Source organism: Castanea sativa, chromosome 4 (genome assembly GCF_040712315.1).
Source record: "Castanea sativa cultivar Marrone di Chiusa Pesio chromosome 4, ASM4071231v1".
NCBI classification, from domain to species: Eukaryota; Viridiplantae; Streptophyta; class Magnoliopsida; order Fagales; family Fagaceae; genus Castanea; species Castanea sativa.
This window is the reverse complement of record NC_134016.1, coordinates 32,324,798-32,350,623: the sequence shown is the minus strand read 5'-3', so window position 1 is coordinate 32,350,623 and position 25,826 is coordinate 32,324,798. Positions and strand designations below refer to the sequence as shown.

At 38.3% G+C, this 25,826-nt stretch overlaps 2 protein-coding genes across 2 annotated transcripts; one reads left to right on the top strand and one right to left on the bottom strand.

Annotated features, from left to right (window-relative positions):
• Positions 1-13,994: 13,994 nt before the first annotated feature.
• On the bottom strand, positions 13,995-18,391 carry LOC142632129 (enolase 1, chloroplastic). The gene is made up of 7 exons (XM_075806545.1): positions 17,549-18,391; positions 16,425-16,732; positions 15,944-16,098; positions 15,550-15,867; positions 15,118-15,264; positions 14,978-15,028; positions 13,995-14,432 (listed from the first exon to the last, which is right to left on the bottom strand). The coding sequence occupies exons 1-7, from the start codon at positions 17,941-17,943 to the stop codon at positions 14,367-14,369; spliced, it is 1,440 nt and encodes a 479-aa protein (XP_075662660.1). The 5' UTR covers positions 17,944-18,391; the 3' UTR covers positions 13,995-14,366.
• Positions 18,392-23,010: 4,619 nt separating this feature from the next.
• On the top strand, positions 23,011-24,643 carry LOC142632231 (tetraspanin-11). Its single transcript, XM_075806656.1, has 2 exons — positions 23,011-23,634; positions 24,149-24,643. The coding sequence occupies exons 1-2, from the start codon at positions 23,134-23,136 to the stop codon at positions 24,467-24,469; spliced, it is 822 nt and encodes a 273-aa protein (XP_075662771.1). The 5' UTR covers positions 23,011-23,133; the 3' UTR covers positions 24,470-24,643.
• Positions 24,644-25,826: the final 1,183 nt, after the last annotated feature.

Genomic DNA, 25,826 nt, shown 5'->3' with positions numbered 1-25,826 from the left:
CACGTTTCATTGATATGACTCATATCCAACGGCCGAGAGCGATTCCCTGTGTCGAGGCGGGAATTCGCCCGCTTCAAAACACTTTTTGACATATAAATACTAATTTTCTTCAAACTTCTTCACACTTCGTAAAACCTGATAACGTACCTGCCACACTTTCCATCTCCCCGTACTCTCTCTTTCTATCAAGTACTCCGTCCGAGGTGACGTGCTCTCTTCTTTTTTAAAAGTAAGTTTTTCAATACTCTTTCCCCTTACCAGCTTTTGTTTTTTTTTGTTTCCTTTCCTTCCCGTCTTCTTTTTTTTTCATTGTGTCTTTCATCCTCTAGCGTAGTTAGTTTTCTTCCCACCCCCCCTTTTTTTCAAAAAAGAATGGGTAGGTTTGCGTCCTGTAGATTCAAACGAAAATATAGAGCAGCTTAAGGTTAGGTACAAAATTCCTCGATGTATCCATTAGGTACTGTAACGAGGAAGAGTATTATACAAAAAGAAAACGGGAAGTCGTAATCCCGATGATTGCGTTCATCGAAGGGGGAATGAAAATCCCCATGGGAACTCGTTACTAGGGATTATCTTCAGGCCTTTAGATTGGCTCCCACCCAGTGCGCCCCAAATGTCTTTAGGATTCTAGGTTCCATAGATGCCTTAAATGAGAAGATGAATTTAGGGCTCACTCACCACAACGTGAACTGGGTTTACAACCTCCATTACCTAAGCAAAAAAGATGAGTATTACCTAAAATCTAGATACCCAGAAGTTAGGCTAATTCAATGTCTGCCTGAATCAAATAAGGGCCTAAAAAACGACTTCCTCGATCATATCGAAATTGGCACGACGGCCTCCCCGTCCGACAAGGGAAGGGACTCCAGGTGAAATTTCTTTTACATACTATTATCCTCTGTCTTTTTACTTTTTCTTACCCTCTTTTACTTGGATAACTCTTCAGATCCACACGCCGCGGATCGTCATCCCAATCTCGTTGACTTCGGACGATTGGATAGGATCCTGCAATCTGAGGTTTTTGTCAACACGGACTGCCAACTCCGAGCAGCTCGATCTGATCCCTCGGCCACACCCCGATATCCAAAGCTTTTCAGCGCCGAAGTGCGTGATCAAAGCCCACGATCCTCGTCTTCCTCCTGATCGTGTCCGCCGTTGAAGGTTTCTTGCTACCGGAGGGGACTACCATTCCTCAAGGCACCTTGGTCACCCAACCAATCCAACCACCACAATTCGTTCCGGTTGGGATTCCCACAGTTCCTTTCTCCACAAAATTAACTTTTGGCGAAGCCGCGTCTTCCCACTCCACTTTAAAGGAAGAAGAAGAAGAAATAGTTGAGGTATCAGATTCCGAGGACGAATTTGAGGTTTTTAATTAACCCTACTCTCCTGAAGATTCAACTTCCATCCCTCTACCTCTACCCATATCTCAAAGGCTACTACTGAAGAACTTGACAGTATGGGCATTCAACGAAAGACTAAGCCCAGTTTAAAGGATGTCCTTGAGGGCACTGATAAGGCCCCTCGAGTCCAAGAACCACCCAAAGAGGTGCGCCCTCGGACTCAAGAAAAGGGTGCTGACAAAGGCCCTGAAGCTAGGCTTCTTCCTCCTCCCCCATCCTCCCAAACCCAACGCACCAATATAGCTGATCTCAAAAGAAAAAGGGATCAGCCGAAAGGAAAGGAAGTGGTGGAGGCAGGAAAGGGCTCTGTTTCCAAGGAGCCCGAGGTGGAAAAGGGTGGAAAACAGGCCCGCACCATGCATACTAGGTCGGAAAGAAGAACCGACCAACAGGTGGCCGTGCGCGCCCCTGCATGGCTCCCTGACATGTCTATGGACGACGAGTTCATTACCGTGGATGCGTCCATTAGAAATTCCGATGAAGGGACAGCTGCATGCGTCGTGGATGCATTGGAGCAAGCGCTGTTACTCCCCGAGGATATGGTTGAGCTGAGAAAGAAAAGGGACCATACCGTCTTCATGACTTTGAAGAAGGAGCTTGCAATGGTAAGTTTTCTTCCTCTAAAACCTTGGCTCCCCTTTTTATTTATTTATTTATTTCCTATATACATATGTCTAATTTTTATATGTTTTGTTCATAGGCCGTTCAATCTGCCCATAGGGCAGAGGAGATTGCCATCAACTCCTACAAGTCTTGAGGCCGAGGAATCCGTGCGTGAAACCGCCCAAGATCTCGGACCTTCACAAGAAAAACCGCAGGAGGTCACAGCAAAGTTGGCCAAGGCGTAGAGTGATAAGGAGGCTTGGAGGCCGATCCTGAAGACAACAACTAATCAAGCCGAGGATCGCCGCCTAAAGCTCCGTGAAGCCGACAACAACCTCTTAGGCACGAAGGCTCGTAGAGGATCTCAAGAAAGATCCGAACGAGTCTGAAGAAGGCCAAAGAGGAAGCCATCAAGGGCAAAGAGGAAGCCATTGAGGAGAAGAAAAAGGCCGAGAAAGCAAAACAAGAGGCCGAGATCTCAATGGACCAAGCCGAACAAGACGGTTATGATATAGGCGTGAAGGAGGTCACCGAAACCTTCAAGGCTCAGGTTCCCGAGGTATGTAGGCATTACTGCCTCCAAGTGTGGAATAAGGCACTTTCCCAAGCTGGGGTTGATGCCTCTTCCACTCTTTGGAAAGCAGAGAGTGTCTACTATCCTCCCGCAATTCGCGCTTCTTCCATTCCTGAAGTTGCCCAAGAAGCTGTCAAGGGATCATCTGAGGACAAGGGGGGTGATTTGGTTGAGGATTCAACTCTTCCTGAAGATGCTCCTAGGCAAGCTAACCCAGTACAAGAAAAGACGCTTGAAGACGTGCAGCCTCAGACCTGACCTCCGGAATCTTCGAAGGATGAGTTGGGTGATCAAGCTAAACCAATACCCTTGAGAGATGAGCCCAAAGGCAAAGGAACCGCCATTGAGTCCCTGGCCCAGCTTCCATCTCCTAAAGACCCCAAAGGCCCTCTCAAGATCAAGCTTGAAACAATGAATGCCCTGCTGCCTTTATTTTGTCGTACTTTATTTTTTGGTGTACTTTATTTTGAATTTAATATAAGCACGAATGTTGTTTTACCTGTTTAGATGATTCTTACTTTCTACTTTGTTTTGATCATATCATTTCATTAATATCATCTCTTGGTATTTTACCAAAGTTATTAGCAACAACTTGAATTGAAATTGATCCTCCAAGAAGGTTTAATTATGCCGGGAATTGCATTAAGTGATGCATTTTGAGTATCTGATGTTTTTGACAAAAACAAAAGAAAAGAAGTGTTAATCTTTCCCAAGTAAATGATCCGAGGATCTTGGCATACCAAGCTTCAGCTTGGTACTTAGATAAATAAATTCGAAATGTTAATTTTCCCAAAGTAGGTGATCCGAGGACCAGACGTAACTTAGGTTCTGTTTAACACTTAGTAAAGAGAATCAATTTAGACGAGTAAATTTTAAAATGATAATTTTCCAAAAGTGGATGATCCGAGGACCAGACGTAACTTAGGTTCTGTTTAACACTTAGTAAAGAGTATCAATTTAGACGAGGTATGTGGTCCGAGGATCCAGGCATACCAAGTTTCAGCTTGATACTTAGACGAATAAATTTAAAATGTTAATTTTCCCAAAGTAGATGATCCGAGGACCGGACGTAACTTAGGTTCTCATAACACTTAGTAAAGAGTATCAATTTAGACGAGGCATGTGGTCCGAGGATCCAGGCATACCAAGTTTCAGCTTGATACTTAGACGAATAAATTTAAAATGTTAATTTTCCCAAAGTAGATGATCCGAGGACCAGACGTAACTTAGGTTCTGTTTAACACTTAGTAAAGAGTATCAATTTAGACGAGGTATGTGGTCCGAGGATCCAGGCATACCAAGTTTCAGCTTGATACTTAGACGAATGAAGACAACGAATATAATGTAGTTTACAACAAAGAACGGCCGAAGTGCCTTTTATTTAGTAATAGTACCTTCGTAGATTATTTACATTCCAGGGACGTTGTACAATATTTTCGTCCAAATCTTCCAGATTGTAGGCCCCTATTCCTGCTACCGAAGTAATACGATAAGGTCCTTCCCAGTTGGGCCCCAATTTTCCCCACGCAGGATTCTTCATCGTGCCCAAAACTTTCCTTAATACTAAGTCACCTGTCCAAGAGGTCGAAGTTTCACATGAGAATCATACCCCCGCTCGAGCTTATGTTGATAATAAGCTAGTTGAACCATGGCGCTTTTCGCCGTTCCTCAACTAAGTCTAAGTTTCTCATTAATAGATCATCATTGCTATCTCGGAATAAAGGAGCTTTTCTTCAAGGGTTGGAACCCAGCTTCTAAGGGATTATCGCCTCGGCTCCATAAGTCATGGCGAAGGGTGTTTCACCTGTGGATCTTCGTGGTGTAGTTCTATACGTCCACAAGACATGTGGCGCTCTTCCACCCACCTCCCCTTGGCGTCACCCAACCTCTTTTTGAGTCCGCTCACTATTACTTTGTTGACAGACTCGGCTTGTCCATTTCCTTGGGGATAAGCCGGAGTGGAACATCTATTCGTAATGCCAAGATCACAGTAATTTCCGAAAGGCTTTGCTATCAAATTGTAAACCGTTATCCGAAATGAGAGTATGAGGGATGCCGAACCCCGGTAACGATATTCTTCCATACAAACTTTTTTGCTTCCGTGTCTCTCGATGTTTGATAAAGTGGCTCGCCTTCAACCCATTTGGTGAAGTAATCTGTTCCCACGAGAAGCCACCGTCTCGTTTCCCTTTGCTTTGGGGAAGGGTCCAACGATGTCCAAGCCCCATTGGGCAAAAGGCCATGGGCTAGATAGAGGATCTCAGGACTCCCCCGGTTGATGTATGTTCGGAGCGAACCTTTGACATTGGTCGCACTTCTTTGCATAATCTTGCGCTTCTCTCGCATATTTGGCCACCAATAGCCCGAGTGAGGGCTCCGTGAGCCAAAGACCTTCCCCCGTGTGACTTCCACAAATCCCTTCGTGTAACTCTTCCAAAAGTAGCTCCGTTGCCTCGGGGTGTATACATAACAAATATGGTCCAAAAGAACGTTTGTACAATTTCTAGTCCTCGACAACCAAAAACGAGTGGCTTTCCCTGCGAACTTTATCTCGTCTTACCTTTTCTCCAAGGATGTCATTTCTGAGAAAAGTTCCTATTTGAAACATCCAACTAGGCCCAATTCCTAATTTGGAGAATTTGAGTGGAGTTACCATCCGTCCCAGTGGGTTTCAACAGATCTTCAACAAGGATAATTCGTGGTAGACTTTGTGCCGAGGACGTTGCGAGCGTGGCTAATGAGTCGGCATGGGTATTGCCACATCTGGATATATGCAATAGTGAAAAAGACTCAAATTTAGGTTGCATATACCTGACCTGGGTTAGGTACTCTCGCATTCTGGAATCCCTTGCTTCTAGCTTCCCTTCTACTTGGCCTACCACCAATAGTGAATCCGAGAACATCTGCACCGTCTTTCCTCCCATTTTATGAACCATGTTCATTCCTGTGAGGACGGCTTCATACTCTGCTTCGTTGTTGGTGGCCGAGAATCCCAATCTTAAAGATTTCTCAAAAGTAATTCCCTCTGGGGATATCAAAACTAGTCCGATACCTGATCCCCTCTGATTTGCTACTCCATCAACATGGACTTTCCATAATGGAGGCCCTTCACACGAAATCATGCCTACTGATTTTGTACCCATGCCTTCTTGATAGTCTTCTAACGAAGGCTCAGCAAATTCCGCCACAAGGTCCGCGATGACCTGTCCCTTTATAGAGGTGCGGGGCATATATTTGATGTCGAAAGCTCCTAGGACAGTTCCCCATTTGGCAATTCTTCCCATATAATCTGCACTTCGCAGAATTGATTTAAGAGGGAGTTGTGTAAGAACAACAACCGTATGAGACTGGAAGTAATGGGGAAGTCTTCGTGTAGCATGTATCACCGCCAAGATAGCTTTCTCCAAAGTGGCAAATAACTCGCCCGGCTTCATGCGTAGATTTGCTTACATAATAAACCGGTCTCTCGGATGTTATTGTCATCTCGGATAAGAACCAAACTAACAGCATGGTTAGCCACCGCAATATATGCAAACGTAATCTCATCAACCTCTCGGTCGAGACATAACCGGTGGTCGCGAGAGATATTCTTTTAGCTCGTTGGAAAGCTACTGCGCACTCCTCGGTCCATTCAAAACCCTTCCATTTATTTAATAATTGAAAGAAAGGCCTGCATCCGTCCGCGGACCGAGATATAAATCGTTAGAGCCATACCCGTTAGCCTTTGCACTTCTTTAGGATTCCGAGGTGGGTGTAAGCGTTTATTGCCTTAATCTGAGCAAGTGATTCACTTCGATTCCCCGCGAGTCACCATATATCCTAGAAACTTGCCCGACCCCACACCGAAAGAGCATTTAGAGGCATTGAGCCGTAATTTATACTCTCTTAGCTTCTGAAAAGTGTTGCTCAGATCTTCCAGATGTGCAGAAACTTCTTTACTCTTTACCACCATATCGTCCACGTATACCTCAATAGTTTTTCCTAGCTGTGCCTCAAACATCCTCGTCATCATCCTTTGGTAGGTAGCCCCTGCGTTTTTCAGTCCAAAAGGCATTACCTTATAATGATAATTTCTCAGTAGGAGTGACGAACGGCCTTCTCCCGGTCCTCTTTGGCTAAGGGTATCGGTGGTAACCTTGGAAAGCATCGAGAAAACTCATCCGAGGATGCCCAACGGTAGCGTCAACTAACTGGTCAATCCGAGGCATTGGGAATGAGTCCTTCGGGCAAGCTTTGTTTAAATCTGTGAAATCTACACAAACTCTCCACTTCCCATTCTTCTTTTTCACCACCACAAGTATGTGGGCTAACCATTCAGATAAAACACTTCTTTGATAGCCCCCGCCGCTTGAAGTTCGAGCACTTCCTCTTTTACGGCTTCGGAATGTTCTTTTGAGGACCTCCGAGGTGGTTGCCTCCTCGGAACTAACTAGCTGGATTGACCCTCAAATGATGACATATGAAGTTCGGATCAACCCCAGGGCCTCATACGCGTTCCAAGCAAACACATCCATATTTTTCTTTAAAAATAAAATCAGCTCTGTCTTCTTCCCGCGGCAATTGAACTCCAACCGGAAGAACTTTTCAGGATCATTGTCTATGATAATTTTCTCCAATTCTTCACATACTGCCTCATCTACCTCGGCTATGGGAAGAGACTTTGATTGCTATGCTTCACCGTTAGCCGAGGACGGGGAGTCCGTTCGGTCGACGTAGCACTGCAGCCGTGACACACCGTCGAGCCAGAGAATGACTCCCAAGTAACTCCACCACCTGGCTCCGTAATGAAATTTGATTTTGACATGCAAGGTCGAGGAAACAGCCCCTAACGCATGCAGCCAAGGTCTCCCCACAATCGCCGTATAGGGATAATAATAATCGACCACGATGAAAACTACGTCTACCACCTCCGACTCGATTGCACAGGCAGCCTAATCCGTCCCTTTGGAACGACAAATTTCCCTTCGAAGCTTATCAAGGGTGAGTCATATGGCATAAGATCTTCAACTCTTAACTTCAAGCCTCTAAATAGGTCAGGGTACATGATATCTGCACCACTACCTTGATCAACCATTACCCTCTTTACATCATAGTTCCCTATTCTGAGGGTTACCACTAAGGCATCATCATGAGGCTGGATGGTCCCTATCTTGTCCTCTTCAGAGAAACTTAGGACTGGCAGGATACTTGCCTTAATCCTCTTCGCCATGACCCCGTGACTCATCGGCCAATGTTCGATAGCAACCGACATTACTCGAGCCGAGCCACCTACCACTGTGTGCCGCAAAAAATGACATTGATCGGACCTAGAGGAGGTCTGGATGAAGGACCGTCGTGGTTTGCCACTCCTGATTGGTTTCCTCGCCCGTTGGGTTGGTACAGAAATTGTTTCAGCTTTCCCTCTTTAACCAATTGTTCCAGATGATTCCACAAAGTGCGACAATCCTCCCGTGGTACTGACCTCGCTCCCCTGGTGATAATGGCAATGGAGATTTTGATTGCGTCTCGAAGGGTCCCCCGCCATTTTATTTGGCCATTTGAAAAAAGGCTCATGCCTTATTTTCTCCAACAACCGCCGCACCGGCTCCCCAAGACGGTGTTGACCACTCTGCGGGGTATGTGACTAGCCTCGCCCGGAAAAATCCCGCGTTGTGTCTATTGTTGTTGTATCTCGTCCGACCCAAATCCCTCCTTTCATGGGATAACCTTCGCCTTGCCTTTTCCCCGCCTCTGATCTTCCTCAACCCTTTTGTACTCGTCGATGCGATCCATCGCCGACGTACGCTTCTTACTTCTTGGTCAAGGATTTCCTCAAGTCATGCTCCGTTGGTAGGCCGACCTTGAAGGTCCTTATGGCTACATCGTCAAAGTCTCCGTCGATTTCGTTGAACATTTCCCAATATCGGTCCGAATACGTTTTCAGGGTTTCCCCTTCCCTCATGGCCATGGATAGTAAAGAATCCAATGGACGAGGAACTCTACTGCACGTGATAAAGCGAGAACCGAATGCTCTAGTGAGCTCTTTGAAAGAATCGATGGAGCCTACCCTTAAGCCGTCAAACCATCTCATGGCTACGGGCCCTAGGCTAGAAGGAAAAATCTTGCATAACAAAGTTTCATTCCTGGAATGCACTGCCATTCTCTGGCTGAAATGGCTTACGTGCTCCACAGGATCCGTCCGACCATTGTAAAGAGTGAAGGCCGGTTGTGTGAAGCGCCGAGGTAACCTCCCTTCTTCCAATCTGCGCGCGAAGGGTGATCTGGAGATTTGGTGTAACGCTCTTCCCATTGCGTCATTTCCCAAGCCCCTGTGGGGTAGTCTCCCGCCCCGCCTCCCATGCGCATTGTCTTCCTCGAAGAGACATATTCACCTCGGGGAGTTCCTCGGATCTCCGCTCGTAATTGTCATCCTCGATCCTTCCGAGAGGGTCGAGGCCGAGGAGTTCTCCTTCTCCTCTCGTGACGCAACTCCTTTTTAGGCCGTCAATCTCTTTCTGCATGGCCCCGGCATTTCTCTCATAAGGAACTCTACTTCCTCCTTGCGAATGACTAGCACTTCGATGGTGTGTGTAGTATGTACACTTCCTTCTCTGCTTCTCCATGATCAGATGTAAGGAGTGATCCTCACGCCGGGAGCCGACGACTCGCACCGCGTGGTGGTTCCGATCCTACCATGATGTCCTAAACTTCCTTAAAAACTAAATTCCCACGTACCGCCAATTGTAAGGACACAATTCAAATTCCCAAACCACGACTGGGAGGAAAATGGGCTTGAAAGGCCTTTCTTCACAATGAATTTGTAGAGGATGGGTTTGTAATTTAGATTTCAAGGATGGCTTTAGACAATCACAAAAAGAAACGGGCTTTCGGCCCAATGGAACAAAACAGAATCGTTTGCAAAGGGTAAGATTGAGAATTCCTCCTCGGACTGTTTCCGAGGATAGTTTCTGATAGTATTTCTCAAGTGTGGATACAAATATTGATTATCATACACTTCTTCTTTCTCAAAAAGCCTCCCTTTTCTTCGTATGCCTTCCCTCCTATTTATACTCCTCCTCTTCTCTTCATCATCTTCCACTCTCTGACTGCAACCCTGATGCTTGGATACTTGTCCCATCCATTCTTCCCTAAAGCCCGCTGGGATTTGGGACCAAGTTCCAAGCTCTATGCTCAGGTCTCATCCTTCCATCTATGCTGTCCGCGTATCAATTACAGAGTCTTTAATATATGGGCGGTGAGGCTTTACTTTAGACATTCCACCGCTCTTTCTACTGTCCTCCACGTACACTGCGTATCCTCGGCTTCACATTCCGAGGACAAATCTACTCCTCGGACGGTATGGGACACTTAAATACTCCACCATCATTTTGATGTTTTCGGATTTGGGTTTCTAGCCCAAAAGACCTTGTTGGGCCATCCATTATAAATTACTGGGCTCAATACCCCTACACTATATATTAAAGAGTTACAGTACTATATATATATATATATATTTTTTTTTTTTTTTTTGCTAAATTAAAAAAAGGTTACTATAGTTACCTCAATTCAAATTCAGCGTTTCAAAACAAACAATTATAATATCTAATACACTTATGGTCCCTCACTTTTATAAAAGCAAATTAAATTCAATATGCATGACATAATATAGCAATAATTAAATTGGTCATAGCAAATATACCTGAAGTTCATGGAGAAGCAACGTGGTTTCTGGATGATTTTCTTGCAAAAGAGAGGGTCCAAAAACTGGTTGCAGTTCAAGCCAGGGCATTGAATGTTGGGCACCTTGGGCGTCAATCTTGGCTTGGATGTATTTGGCCATTCAGTCCTTGCAAACAGCGTGTGTATGCACACTTCTTGTTGTTGTTGAATATCTGGTTGGATTGCATCGGCTCTACGCATATTTGACAAGTCAACACTGGATTACCTTGCCCATTGTGGGCTCTACGCACATATAATTCTGATACTGTGTCTCGCTCATCTTCTTGATCTTTCTGCTGCGTGTCCTATGCCTTGAAACTTGAAAGTTGAACTACTATAATACTGTTGTTTAATTTTTCTATAAGCTTTCTTGCTTCTTCTATAGATATATGTATGGGTCGCTGAGTTGTATTAGACTCTACTTTGACTATGGTATTAGAATGGCATTGAGGCATGGCTTAGCTAGCTAGTGTCCCATCCGGTTAATGAACCTATTTAGAAGCCATGGTTTGTCAAAGTGACTTCACCACTTATGTCCTTTTTTTTTTCTTTTTTTTTCCTTATCTTCTTTTCCTATAATTTTTAAGTTGATAAAAATCTTAAGTTGATTATACAAAAATGGTGCAGCACACTTTCTGTTTTAGATAACGCCATTCTTTTTATTATTCTTATCAACATTTTAGGAGTGTGGGTCAAATAAGATAGATTTTTTAAAAAATTATATCAACGTACAAATCAACAACAAAAAAATATATATATATATATATATATATATATATATATATATCAATAAAAGAGTTGATATCAATTTAGAATTACACGGTGAACTCAAAGTGATTTGCTAACATTTTTTTTTGTTATTTTGATGATCTGCATAAGGAAAAAAATTTTGAGAAGACGCATAATAAAATTATATATATCATATCATATCATATACTATATAATAAAAGTTGGGCTTAGAAGTCGTAGTTGCGCCAAATGACTGCACCAAATTGAAGAATTTTTTTTAAATTAAAAAATATATATTTATATCACTATATCCTATTATAATTAGGATTTCTAATTAAAGTGTTTGTTGTTATCCATTTTAATTAGGATTTCTAATTAACATGTTTGTTGTTATCTCATGAAAAAATGGAATAAAAAAACATATGTATCATTTTTTTTTTAGAATGAAAGCATACATATTGTTAGAGTCGCATGTGATATAAAATTTAAATCCTATTGAAAATATAATGGTTAATCAACGTGTTATATTGTCATAGTAAAAAAAATAGAATTCAAAAAATAAATGTCATATGAATAGAATTAAAGGAAAAAAAACGTGATTGATGGTTAAGGCAATAAGGATATAAGATAGATTTTTTTTTTTTAAATGATATATATTTTTAAAGTCCCATTTGTTATAAAATTTAAATCCTATTGAAAATAGAATTGTTAATCAACGTGTTATATTGCCATACTAAAAACAAAATAGAATTAATATATAAAAAAAAAGTTCTTATGAAAAAAGAAAAAGAAAAAGAGAGGTGATTGATGGTCGTAAGGAAATAACTGTTATCTCATGCGCCAAGCATATGAGACCAGTCTCTCACAAGCAGGTGGGCCCTACATCACATGCCTAGTGCATGAGAGATTTTTCCTTAAGGAAATAAGATATGATTTTATTTTTTTTTAATTAAAACCTAATTATCAAACGTAGAAGGTTTAAAATAAATTAAAAATCCAAAAAGAACAACACAACTTTATCCTAAGAAGTGATAAAACAATAGAAGAAAAGTTGATAAGAACAAATAATATGTTATATTTATCTTTAAAAAATCATTGTAATTAAAATAAAATAAAAATTATTGTAATTAAATATAACAAATAATATGTTATATTTATCACCCTTCCTACCTATTTACGATACTATACATCTTAAATTATCAAATATCAAGCTTTTCCATTGGAAGGATCAAAATCTTCTCTAATAGTTTGTGTTTTTTGGTTTTTCTCTTGCCATAGACCTCTGAATATTTATTTTTCCACGATTTATATTTCATTGAGTACAAACATATTGCTCTGATACTATTAAGTTTGAATTCGGGTTTTTAAAAAGAAGGGTGAAAGTTTGTATGCCTTTTGGGTAGTTTCATTGAAGTGTTGGCCTTGGACAGGAAGCATTATAAATGATCAAGGGAGTGAGATGATCAAAATTCTGTGAAAGAAACGGCTCAGATACTCGATAAGAAACTTTCCTGTTTAATAACATTACCAACAAACTGCCTTTCTTACTCAATGAGACTGAAAATGTTACTTCCCAAATACAGCTATCTATACTCAGAAACAACAAACTGGACTGCCCAACATTACCAGCAATAGTCTAACAACTGAGAAATTTTTATCATCAAAACGAAAAAAATTTACAGTGAGATACAAGCATCTAAACAAGGATTAACCCCAACTATCTCATCCATCACTTTCTTTAGACCTGAACTCTCTGCCAGCAAAAAAGCCCCACCAATGTAGCACCAGTTGCACCAATGACTGATAGATTATCATTTCCAAAATTACTTTAATGTCTCTTTTTAAACCTTTTGGAAGGAAAGTGTGCAACTTCATACCTCACATTAGAGTTTTTGGTGAATTTGTTTCTTCAGCTTCTTGGTAATTTAGAAATATATTCAAATTAAACTCAGCTGTTAACTAAACTTAAAAATAATAATAATTAAGGGAAAAAAAAAATCACTCTTTTTGATGATAAGTCCACTTGTTTTTCTCAGACTATTTGCCATTCAAAAAAGCACATTGCTTTGAGTGATAACTTTAATGCCCTCCTAATACATAATTACAAGTCGGTTCACTAGGTTAAATGTCTTGTCAATGACACTATTCGAACACTACAAAGCTCCCTTGGTAGCTAAGGGTTTTAATCAGCATCACAAACTTGATTATGTTAAGACATTTAACCTTGTTCTTAAATGTGATACCCCAAATAGTGTGGATTCATTTGGATTGGATTGTTTGAATGTGTGTTGCCCCAAATTGTGTGGATTCATTCGGATTGGATTGTTTGAATGTGTGTTATGTTGGCGTGTGCTGAGTCCTATATCGAATACTTACTAGGTGGATCTTGACTTTATAAGTGATTGCAAGAAGCCTCAATTGTAACTTAACTAGTCCTTATAGGGTAGTGATTTTCCTTAGGATGTTACATGAAACCTTTAATTAGCCTAACCATCACTTACGGGTAGATGTAAAGAATGCTATTTTTCCATAGATGGTATATTCAGGATTGGTTGATACTATAACATACATTAGGGCTCAAGTTTATGCATATGCTTATTACATTTAATGCATGTGTATTTCTTATATAGATTCCCAATCAAATATCAATGGAAAGAAATAGAAGATCTAGTCCTACAGAATGATTATAAAGGAATGGATATTAGTATTGAATAAAACATGATGAGCACCAGGATGCAGAAAACATGAGGAAAGGATAGCTTCAGTACGTCAAGTTTGTGGAGGTTAGGTCACTGTTTAAAGCCCTGTTGTTTTCCTTTCAAGTTTAACTTGTACTTTTTCTATTAGGGAGGGGTCTGCAGCTGTTGTTTAGTTGCTTGTTCATTATTTGCAACTGCTTTGAAGATTGCTAGTTTGTAACAGTTTGTTGTTCTTTATATTCCCCAACCCCCCCCCCCAACAACAAAAAAATCACAAAAAAAGAATGATGCATAAAGCAAACTTCATTGTGATTTTAATGTTCCAGCAAAGGAAATTTAAAAAAATATACCAATTCAGGGGCGAAATTAGGTGATACACTAGACAAAGTCCATATGCACTCCAATAGGTACTTCAATGCAGAACTTTGTTATTCACTCAGACAAAATGGTTTCACTTCAAAAGACTAACTAATTCTTTTTAAGATTTAAGGTGATCAACTCAAGCAAAAATTTATCAAGATTTTTATACATCCACTTTGACTTGCAGCTTAGATGAATCGTCCCAGGATGTAAACTTCAATCCAGTACCTTATTCCATAAGAAAAGGTTGAGAGATTTCTCTTCCCAGATAAAAATTTTGAGAAATGGAACTTCTTCCACCTAAGGTGATCTGAAAGCTTCACCAGCATAACGCACATTTCCAAGTTCCTCTTCAATGCGGAGAAGCTGCAAGCAAATTGAAACCCCCAAAAATAGGGGGAATTTAACATGAGATTAGCCTATCATGAAGAGTAACAATCATGATATTTAATCAGAAGACAGAAAGCCGGGCAACATTTTCAGGGAATCAGTTAAAATGATATGTGGGTTTCGGTTTGGAGTCTTGTAGAACTAGAAAAGTTGACCATCAAAAAGTCATGCTCACAAATTGTAATGTCTAATACCTCAATCTTAGCCAGTCAAATACTTTTGAAGAAAGTGGGGTGATTTAAACATGCAATAAGTCCAACCTTTGAAATATGGCTCTATGTATTGTAACCCACTTCATTGAATAGACTACAAACTGTCATAGGCTGATAGGCATCCAAAAGTCCAAATTCATTTCTGATACTGTAATGATAATACAGAACTCTCCCCATATGAGCTCTTTTTTTTTTAAAGAAACCTTTTAAAATTCATATCTGAAAAAAGTATGCCTTAGTACAGAGAGAGAGAGAGAGAGATTCCAAAAAGGGAAGAGGGGAAAAACCTAATGAAAGGTTCCAGTTTACCTGATTATACTTGGCCAAACGCTCACTTCGGCAAGGAGCTCCGGTTTTGATCTACATAAGAGAGCATACAATGTTCAACTTTCTATCAGTAACATAAATACATGAGAAATGGCAAAGTTCAAGAATCCAGCAAGGAAAACCTGTCCACTAGCCAAGCCAACAGAGAGGTCTGCAATAAAGTTATCCTCAGTTTCACCACTCCGGTGGCTGACCATGACACCCCAACCAGCGGCTTTAGAGTCAAGTGCTGCTCGAATGGATTCAGTCACTGTACCAATCTGATTAACCTGCAATTGGATAGATAAAACAAACATAAGTTAGATGCAGCATCAAGATGAACTTTGTCCTTGCCCTGATGAATCTGTTAAACATAAAAAGGGAAATTGGGGAACAATGAAGACAACAGTGACAGCTCACTGAGAACATAAAGGAAATGACTATCAAAAAAAAAGAGAACATAAAGGAATTTACCAAAAAAGAAATTAAAAAATAGAAGGAAAAAAAATTAAAATCCAAACTCTATCATACAAGTGTCAACCAATTAAAAATGGAGAAAGAGGACAGATGTTTGCCTTTAGAAGTAAACCATTGCAAGCCTTTTTCTGAATGGCTTCAGCTATTCTTGTTGGATTTGTGACCAACAAGTCATCTCCAACGAGTTGAATGTCAACTGAAGATTGTAATGAAGCCCATGAGCTCCAATCATCTTGGTCAAAGGGATCTTCAATGGACACAATTGGAAATTCTTTAACGAACTCCTTGTAGAGGTTGCAGAGGCTTTGAGCTGAGTGCACATGAGCCCCATTATTTGGTTGTTTCTTGAAGTCTAGGTCATATTTCCCATCTTTAGTGAGAAACTCTGAGGCAGCTACATCCATTCCAATTTTAATCTGCATTGTTTGTCCGCGCATTGAGCAAAAATGTCCACTGTGAAAAATATATATAATGACAATCAATGTCGCCTACCTTGCCAGTGTAACCAGCTTTTTCAATGGCATCAATGAGCAATACCAGTCCCTCCCTGTTATCCTGCACATTGGGAGCAAATCCACCTTCATCTCCGACATTGCAAGCATCTTGTCCATATTTGGCCTTAATTATTCCCTTCAGTGTGTGATAAACTGATTTCAAAAAGAAAATCTGCGTTAGCTTTCTCATCAGTGATAATGGGTATATGCTGTAATTATACAACTGCCTAAGAACAACTATATGGTCATGACAAAGCAAGTCTTCAATTAGCCATGACCCAAGAATTTGTGTCTAGTTCATAAGTGGGGAAAATCAATAGCAGAACTGAACTCAAATTTGCATCTGTATAAATTCAAATCCAACAATCCGAGTGCCAACCAAAAGAGTAAGGCATGTGCATGGTTTCCAAAACAGAATCAATGAAGAATATGCCACCCCAGAAAAGACAAATTGGCAAGAAAGGAATTGATTCGCATACCTTCACTACCCATGCGGAAGGCCTCAGCAAATGAGGTCGCACCTACTGGTAATATCATAAATTCTTGCATGGCCAGACTATTTCCAGCATGGCTGCCTCCATTTATCACATTAAAAGCTGGAACTGGCATAACAAGCTCCTTTGTTCCTGATATTTCCTGGATATGCTTGTATAAGGGCACCCCCTTTGCTCCTGCACCTGCTCTGCACACACTTAGGGATACTCCCAATATTGCATTAGCACCTAATTTTGACTTGTTGGGTGTTCCATCAATTTCCAGCATTATAGCATCCACATCAGCTTGGTCCCTTGCACAACAGAAGTAAAAATTTCAGAGCTACATAACCCACAAATAAAATAATAAAACATGTATACATTTACAATATACGTATAAGTATAACAACATCAAGGTCTACAAGAAGCAATTAGTAAGAAAGATAACATTGACAAAGCTCAGGCTTCAACTTTCAACAGAAATCAACTGATTGTCTGACAGTCCAGTTGCAGTGAACTCATTCAGAACCACATACTATTTTGACTTGTATAACAAAAACTTGCCATTGATTTTGTACATCTTTTTCTATACAACATTTTTTTTTCCACTCTCATTTTAATTTTTAAAATCATTTCAAGCTTTCTTAATAAGCAAAACTTCTTACAACATTTCCATACCCAACAAAAGCAAAACTTAAGACTCGTTTTAAAAGAACATTCCATTGACTCTTAATAAATCAGAGGATCATAATATAAACTTCCCTTGAATACAACCAAAGGTAACTCAATATTTGACACAATTCTGATAAGAACACTGCATAAAACACATTATGGAAATGCAACTTACACCAGAATCTCCTAGAAGACAATCAAAGGAACACTTGAGCACAATGAAACAGGAATTTCAAATATTGGTAAATCAAATTTCTTTCTAAATGATTCGTAATTAACATGATCATAGAAAACAATCTTACCACTTCCACAATATTTACACTTGTTTTGATGTAAACTATTTTACACTCATGAACCAAAAAAACAAAAGACAATCTTTTTAAACTTTCCCGCACACTTTTTCAACAAAAACAAACACACCCAATAGACAAAACCATGCTATAAGTTGAAATAAGTACCGGACATCGATGCCGAGGAGCTTTGGAGCGAGGATTTGGTTAATGTTGTTAACAGCATTGAGAACACCTTTGCCGCCATAAACGGACTTGTCACCATCTCGAAGCTCCAAAGCTTCGTAGATCCCCGTGGAGGCTCCACTGGGGACTGCCGATCGGTAAAGCTGATCAGTAACAAGATCCACCTCCACCGTTGGATTGCCACGGCTGTCTACGATCTGCCTCGCCTTCACATACTTCACCGCGTGGTCTCTCGACGACGCAGTTGCGACGGAGCATTGGACAGTGAAGGGCTTGTGTGGTTTGGAGAGAGAGATGGGAGTGGAAATATTTCTGGGTTTTGAAGGAAGGAAAGAGTTTTGGAGGAGATTCGTGGAGGCTTGGGAAGCTAAGGCCATTTTTGTTCTTTTTGAGTTTTTTTTTTTTTTTTGTTGTGAAAAGTGAATAGTGGGTTTGAATTAATAGAGAAGGAAGGAGGAAAAGGAGCGTGGGAAAGTCCGCCGAAGGGGCGATGAAAGCAGAGTCGAGTCTCAGAGACTGTTTTTTAAAACAAAAATGCTAGGTACACTATTAAACACAATTTTTGCCGCAACTTATTTACGTAACTAGTTGAGAATGGTGAAGTTAGAGTAACGAGTCTATATAAGTCCACAATTTTACCGCTCACAGCTCGTCCCGTAAACAAATTGCAACTAAATTGTGTTTTTAGCTGTGAACTTAGTAGTACTGGTTTGAAAAATGGAGTTTTCTATGAGTTGTTGGAATTTGGAGGTAGGTAGAGGTTGGAATGGACAGATGGCGAGAATTAAGCAGAGAGGGTTGGGGGTGAATAAGAGTTAGGTGTGTGACAACTGACAAGTTCCCACATGTGTCCAATTTTGTTTGTCGAGTTTAGTGGGGTCAATTTGTTTATTTTAATGTTTGTGGGTCTTTTATAGTTCATACACTCCATAAAACAAAAGACACACGACCGGGTAGATGGATGCTTCATGCCTGTGAGTTTTGAGTTGGGACTCGTGGCTCAATCTTTTTTTTCTTTTTCTGTTTTTTGAGAAATCGTGGCTCAATCAAACTTGGGTCTATAGTATGCACACACACTAGGGTTTTACTTTGTAGTTTGTAGTCCAATCATAGTCATGCACGCGTGCTTTTTTTTTTGGGGGGAAAAATTACATTTTTCCTCCTCAAAAAATCTTTCAATTACACTTCACTTCACCCCTAAACAATCGAAACGTACCATTACAATCTTAACTCCAACGAAATTTAGTATTGTTATACTAGTTTACCCTTTTATAGTAAAGTTTTGTAAATAGAGGTAAATTGATTTTTTAATATTAAATTCCGTAAGACTTAACACCAATAAAAATGGTAAAAATGACATTAAAACAAACTTATAACTTTAGGAGCTCAATCGTACATATATGTAGTTTGAGAAATTAAGTGTAACCGGGATGATAGTTTAAAGTAGAAAAGTATGGGCTCAAAAAAAAAAAGTGAAACATTTTATTTTTGTAAAGTGTGGGAAGAGTACAACATCACATATAATTGCTTCCAAGAAGATTTAAAATATTGTACTTGGAAAAGAGTTTTTTTTTTTTTTTTGCCTTCAAAAAAAATTTAAAAAACTAATTTCTTCTTTAAATAAATAAATAAATAAAAGCTAGCTTTTATTTTTTGTCACACATTTAACAAATAAACTATCAAAAATTATAAATTTTATCTCGTATTTAGCACTATCGAAAAAAAACTTTTTGCCAAACGAACTTGTGTGATGGGGGTGGACTATATGTTGGACTCTTAAGACCAAGTCGCAAATTAAAATAAGATTTGGACATTCACTTATTTGGGTTCAAGCTCAACTCATAGGATCTTTCAATTCGTACTTTTGAATTTTTGCAACATACAATAAAATGTTTTCAATCACATAGAGTTAAAAAAAAATAAAAACCCTTTAAATAGGAGTTCAAGTAATAGCTTAGTGATAATAGCATTTTGGTGATGTCATATCTAATAATTCAAACCTCATCTTCCTCCGTTCCTTACTATCTACCTAACTCCAAAAAAACAAAAGCCTTCAAAGAAACCTGTCAGTCTGTCACTATTTCACCCAAGCCATTAAAAAAGAAGGATTTGTCTTGTCTAAAAATCCATTATAAGTGTTAAGAGTCTTGTAATTCAATTGTATTATCTAATCTTCTTCTTAAGGAGAAACAATGTTTGAATTCCCTTTGTAGGGCATTTTTGCCTGTTAAGCTAATTTTGCAAACACATAAGTTACATAACCAAAGTGATCACATACTCGAGTTCTAATGTGAATAACTTGAGTATCTAAAACTTGAGTTCCACTAAAAACTTAAAAAAATATGCATATTTTTTCATGAATTTTTTCCACGGAATTCAACTCAAGTCTTTGGTTCCCTCTTTGGAACTCGAATCTCAGAGACTTGAGTTCCAAAAGTGGGCACATAACTACATAACTAATATGTTTTAATTTTTGTCACATAACTAATATATTTGTAAAATTAGCTTAATAGGCACCCCCTCCCCTTTGAATTATCATCAAAAGGCAAGTATGTCGGTGGTATTACCTAGTTTCCTTCACTTGTCATAACAATCTAACAATTTTTATAAATAAATATATATATATATTTGAATTAAAAAAAGAAAAAAAAATTCCATTGACATGGCCAAGTTGGACCAAGATTCACTATGTCCAATTCCAACATACTATTAAAATTTACCAATATTCGCGTAAACTATTGACTATTGGTACCTCCCAAAAATTTTAGAAGGTTAACCTTTGTAGTTGAACAAGTTTAGATAATAGATACGTTGCTAAGAAATTTTATAATAGTAGTAGGTAGGTGTTCACGGGTCGGGTTTGGTCAAATATCCCCTAACCTGCCACTCGATCCAACTGGATTGAGTCCTAATTAAAAAGCCAAACTTATTATCAACTAGCGGAATACAAATTTTCAATCGGCGATCCATCAAATTTTCGATGGTACTTGGTTGAAAATAGCACTCGTTTAGGCTATGTTTGGTTGGACAGAAAAGAAGTTTCAGAAAATGTTTTACGCGTTTGCGTGTGTTTGGCAACAACTGAAATCTTGGTCAAACGGAAAATCACTTGCATTGACCGTAAAATACTCCCTCCCCACCCGTAAAACATTTTCCTTTTCTCAGATGTCATCTCAGATGACACGGGTCAAGTGGTTTTATTGGATTCGGGTATGGGTTGGACAATTCTTATAACAAGTGCAATAGATACTACTATGTTTTTCAGTTAAAGACTTATGTAATTGCTACATGAACTAATTACATATAATTATATGATATCAGTTTCCATAAACTCAATTTGCGTAAAAGCATTTTTCATTTGCTAATTTTAAGAAGGGGGAGACTATAAGCCTATTACCAAGGACGGAGTTAGGATTTAGAATTAGGGAGGATGGGTCCATTGTTGGTTATGTGCGGCGTCTCTAACTTCTAGCTCTATTATTAGTTAACCACTTGAGAGACTTTTTTTTTTTGGTGTGTGTGACTTTGATGTTACTGTTGGGTAAAGACAAAATAATTTTATTTAGAATTTTTTTAAAGGGTTGGTTTTTTGTTTTTGGTAAAATTGGTTGATTGGGCTTATTTTGTTTTAGATTTTTACTATTGGAATTTTTATTGTAGTGCTAATTTTCTAGGCTTGTATATTTTGTTTTAGATTTTGCATCTATAGACTTTTTTATGGTCTTTACAAAAAGGAATGATAGAGCTACAATTTTTTTTACAAATTGTTAATGTAGTGAATGATTATTGCTAAATAAAAAAGTGATATAAGTGGTGGACCAAGTGCATACTAATGAATTTTTTACCTCAACAGTTTGTAAAAATATTGTAGAAAAGTTTGTGGTAATAGTATTACTCTTAAAAAAAGTAATGATATTATTAAAAGAAGACAAAGTATAATTTTATAAAACAAAATTACAAATATTAGTACTAAAGTATATACTAATTTTTTTTTTTTTTAAATTGGGCGGGGCCCATTGCCCCCACGTGAAAGCTTGCCTCCGTCCCTGCCTATTGGCAATTTATGCAATAACGTTTTGATGACTTGATGCTATTCTTCCTTGCCTTTTAAATATGAAAAATGATACGTACACAATATTTTCACAATATTTTTACAACAAGTCCTAAATGACAGGTTGTAAAAATGTTGTAACCACCAATATGTATTCTACACGTAACACGTAACAATATATTTAAGAGCTCGAGAGATCCAAATATGTGTATGGATATTCTCTTAGCTGTTGTATGGATATATTCTTAACAACCATAAGCATATCCATACAATAGCTAGGAGTTTTATAGCTCAATGGTATGACCGGACTTGTCATGTCATATCATATCATATATAATATGTTAGAGTCATAATAAAAAACTAAATACAATGTAAATTATCTTTTAATTGTTTTTTTTTTTTAATATTTGATGACAATGTCCATTTTATTTTTCTAGATTTCAATGCTACTTGAAACATTCATAACATTCAGCATGAAAACCTTTTAAACAAAAGTGAAACTATAAGACAAAATTGAATTTTAAGCAGATATAGAAAGGTGCACGTTATAATTTAACCTTAAAAAAAAACTGTAAACACACCCTATGATGAGACTAGTTGTTTTCTTTAGTTTTGAGCCTTAATAACTAAGCTTTCTTCTTATTGGCAATAAAATTACAATTATTATACCATAAATACAAAATAAAAAAAAATTAATTAAAGTTAGAAGGTGCAAGTTATAATTTAACCCCAAAAAAAAAAATTATAAACACGCCCTAGAATGAGACTTAATTATTTTCATTAGTTGTGAGCCTTAATAACTAAGCTTTCTTTTTGTTGGCAATAAAATTACAATTAAATATAAAAATTTTAAATTTTAGGTAAAGTAAGAAGTTGCACAAGTTATAATTTAACTATAAAAAATAAAATAAAAAAACTGTAAACACGCCTATAGTTGTTTTCTTAGTTGCGAGCAGCTTTCTTCGTATTGTTAGCAATAAAATTACAATTATTATACCATAAAAACAAAAATAATAATCACACGTACTAAAAAAAAAAAGAAAAACCTAAAATTTCAAAATTGTAGCACAACTGCACAAGTAAATCCCAGAAAAGCGGTACAAAAACACAAGGCGTCGCCCCACTACACTACTACGTGTGTGTTGAGATGAGAGTAAACAAGTAAAAAACAGTAACCAACCCACAGAAAATATAACTACCCCCCAATTTCAAGCCTAACGCTCAAATTACGCGTCACCCAATGGCATCCCTCCGTAATAATCCACTCAAACCAAGGGCATTTTCACATCATTCAAATCCCCCATGAGAATTAAAACCGTTTCCCACGTCCCCATCCCTCGCTTTACTATAAGATATCAACAGTTACTCACATTCTCAAAACGCTTCTCTTCTCTGTCCCATTTCCATTTCCATTTCCATCTCTCTCTACAAAAAAACCAAATCCAAGGCCCCATTTTGGTTCCTCAATTAATTCATCAAACAAACACGCGCATATTTGATTTCCTGCACTGATACCATGTTTCGAATCAGCAACACGGTTGTGGTAATCCTCAACTGTTGCACCCTGGTGGTGGGTCTGGCCGCCATCTCCTCCTCGGCGTATTTCCACTTTCACGCCTACGCCACTGACTGCCAGAGGGTTCTCCAGGCCCCTCTCTTGATCGTCGGGATCTTCTTCTTCGTGGTCTCTATTCTCGGCATTGTAGGGGCTGCTTGCAGGATCAATTCAGTCCTTTACACCTACTTGTTCTTCGTCTTCTTCTTGATCCTTGGCCTCATCGCCTTCACCGTGTTCGCACTGTTGGTGACGAATAAAGGATTAGGCCAGGCCGTGTCGGGACGAGGGTACAAGGAGTACCGTGTGGCGGACTTCTCACACTGGCTGCAGCGATATGTGAACAAAGGCCAGAACTGGGAGAAGATTAAGAGTTGTTTGGCTGAGGCTGGGGTTTGTAAGAGTCTTGGTAAAGGCAATAACGTTTCAGATTTTTACAAACTCAATTTGTCTCCTATTGAGGTTGGTATTCATGGGTTTTGGTTCCTTTATTTGACAGACCCAGATTCAGTTTCTTAGGTTGTCGATGACCCTTTTGCATAATATGGTATTATATGCTATAAAAGATTGCGACTTTAATTTCTTACTGTTTTCCTGGTGTCAAATTAGATGTTAATTGGTATACAGAGAATTGAAATTCCACAATAACTTAAACTTGTTGTAGAGGTGGTTTAATTCTTGTGTAAATTTTAAGTCCAAAGATGCAGTGTCCTCGTTGTGCAATTGATGTTGTTCTCTTCACTATTTTGAAAATTTCAATGTTGTTACTGTCGGTTTTTCTTTGGTATCCTTTCTTCCCTATTTCCATGTTTAAATTAACTCTTTAACTAATAATTGTTTCTAGTAAAGCTTTTACAGTTTTGTTAGTGTGTGTAATATGTGAGAGGATCTTCTAGCAGTTTATTTTGGGGTCTTTTTTATATTTTTACGGTTATTGATGTAATTGTACTTGTACAAATTTTGTTTTCAATTTTAGTCTGGTTGCTGCAAGCCCCCATCGTACTGTGAGTTCATATACAAGAATGCAACATACTGGCAAGTCCCAAAATCCGGGCCGGCTGCGCCGGACAGTGACTGCCTAACATGGAGCAACAACCAGAATAAGCTATGCTACGACTGCAAGTCATGCAAGGGAGGAGTGCTGGCCAACATAAGGAAGGAGTGGAGGCGTTTCGCCATAATCAACACCTTTATCACTATCTTCATCATCCTTGTCTACTGCGTTGGCTGTTGTGCCACCAAGAACAACCGCCCGGAGTTTAAGTACACTAGACATAGTGGCCCAGGATACCCTTGAGCTATATGTAACTTGCTCTCTCATGTGTTAGTGTTTAGAATGTAATAGATGTTGTTTCTTTGTTGTGGCTTAGGTGATATTAATATCGATGTTTATTATTTTTATGTATTATTTTTTTTTAGTACTCAAAACTCTCTAACTATGGTATGTTTATTGTTTACAGTTCTTGGTGAATTTCTTCATGTTGTTTGTTTAATACAAGGTAGATTTTATTGAAGTTTTTTTTTTTTGGTTATTTCATGTTCTAGTAGTTTGATCTGCAAGAGCTCGTTTTCCATTTGTGACTTAAAAGAGGACATTTGAGAATGATTTTAGAAATGGATTTCTTGTGACTTAAAAGGGGACATCTGAGAATGATTTTAGAAATGGATTTCCCAAACGATGAGATGTTGATTTTTATTTTAAAAAAAACACTAATGTTTTGATCCGTAAGTAATTCTCCTTATCCTATTGTTCTTTTGTGATAAAAAAAACTAAAAAGGTTACTTATCGTTTTATTCAAATATTGAGTTCTACAAGCAAATGGTTTTCTATTTTTATTTTTTATCTTTTTCATACAGACAAAAGGGAAGGAAGGATGTCATTAAAGAAAAAAAAAAAAGGGAGCGAAGGATACATGTTTATAAAATTAAAGGTTTGTTAGATTTTAGATTTTTTCCGTTCACTAAAAACCAGGCATGTTCATAGCTTCTTTGGTAAAATCTTATTAGTATAGTTCAATGCTTGTGCTAGAGTTGAGCTTGAATCTCGCTCACATTCATTCAGATAAGAGAGAGGGTTACTTTGATTGTGAAGTACAACCATTGGACATAAAAAGGCTTCTTTTTTTTCTTTTTCTTTTTCCTGATTCTTCCTTTTCTTTTAAGGGGAAAAAAAGACCGTCAGAGAGAGAACGTTAATACACAAATGCAATACTTGTTTTTTGCACTTTTTAGAGGGAATGTGAGAGACATAGAACACTCAATGAGTAGTGTATAATAGAAAAATGCGTAAAATTTTTACAATTTTACCTAAAAATAACTCACATCAATTAATATATAATTTTCTAAATTTACAAGTTTGTTATAGTAATTATGTAAAATAACACTAACACTATTCAGTACCCCGATAATGAGGAATAAAATAAATGATAATTGTTGTGTATGAAGAAAAAAAACAATTAAAAAAATTAATATTTTAATAATATTTAATGTAAAATAGATAATTTGGTGTTGGACGTTTTAAAAAAGTATGTAAAATAGATTCTTATACTAAAATGAGATTAAATTCTATAAGGATGTGGTGTAAAGCCCAAGTTTTACTCCAATTCCAACATGTCACATCATAATATTACATATTATAAAATAGACACAACTAC

Excerpts from the sequence above, each read along its gene's own strand:
- LOC142632129 (XM_075806545.1), bottom strand. The coding sequence starts at position 17,943 with ATGGCCTTAGCTTCCCAAGCCTCCACGAATCTCCTCCAAAACTCTTTC. Across the intron at positions 15,265-15,549 it reads GCAATGGTTTACTTCTAAAG|GTTAATCAGATTGGTACAGT; the intron begins GCAAACATCTGT and ends ATCCAATTGCAG. Across the intron at positions 14,433-14,977 it reads GTTTGGCCAAGTATAATCAG|CTTCTCCGCATTGAAGAGGA; the intron begins GTAAACTGGAAC and ends ATTTGCTTGCAG.
- LOC142632231 (XM_075806656.1), top strand. The coding sequence starts at position 23,134 with ATGTTTCGAATCAGCAACACGGTTGTGGTAATCCTCAACTGTTGCACC. Across the intron at positions 23,635-24,148 it reads TCAATTTGTCTCCTATTGAG|TCTGGTTGCTGCAAGCCCCC; the intron begins GTTGGTATTCAT and ends TTTCAATTTTAG.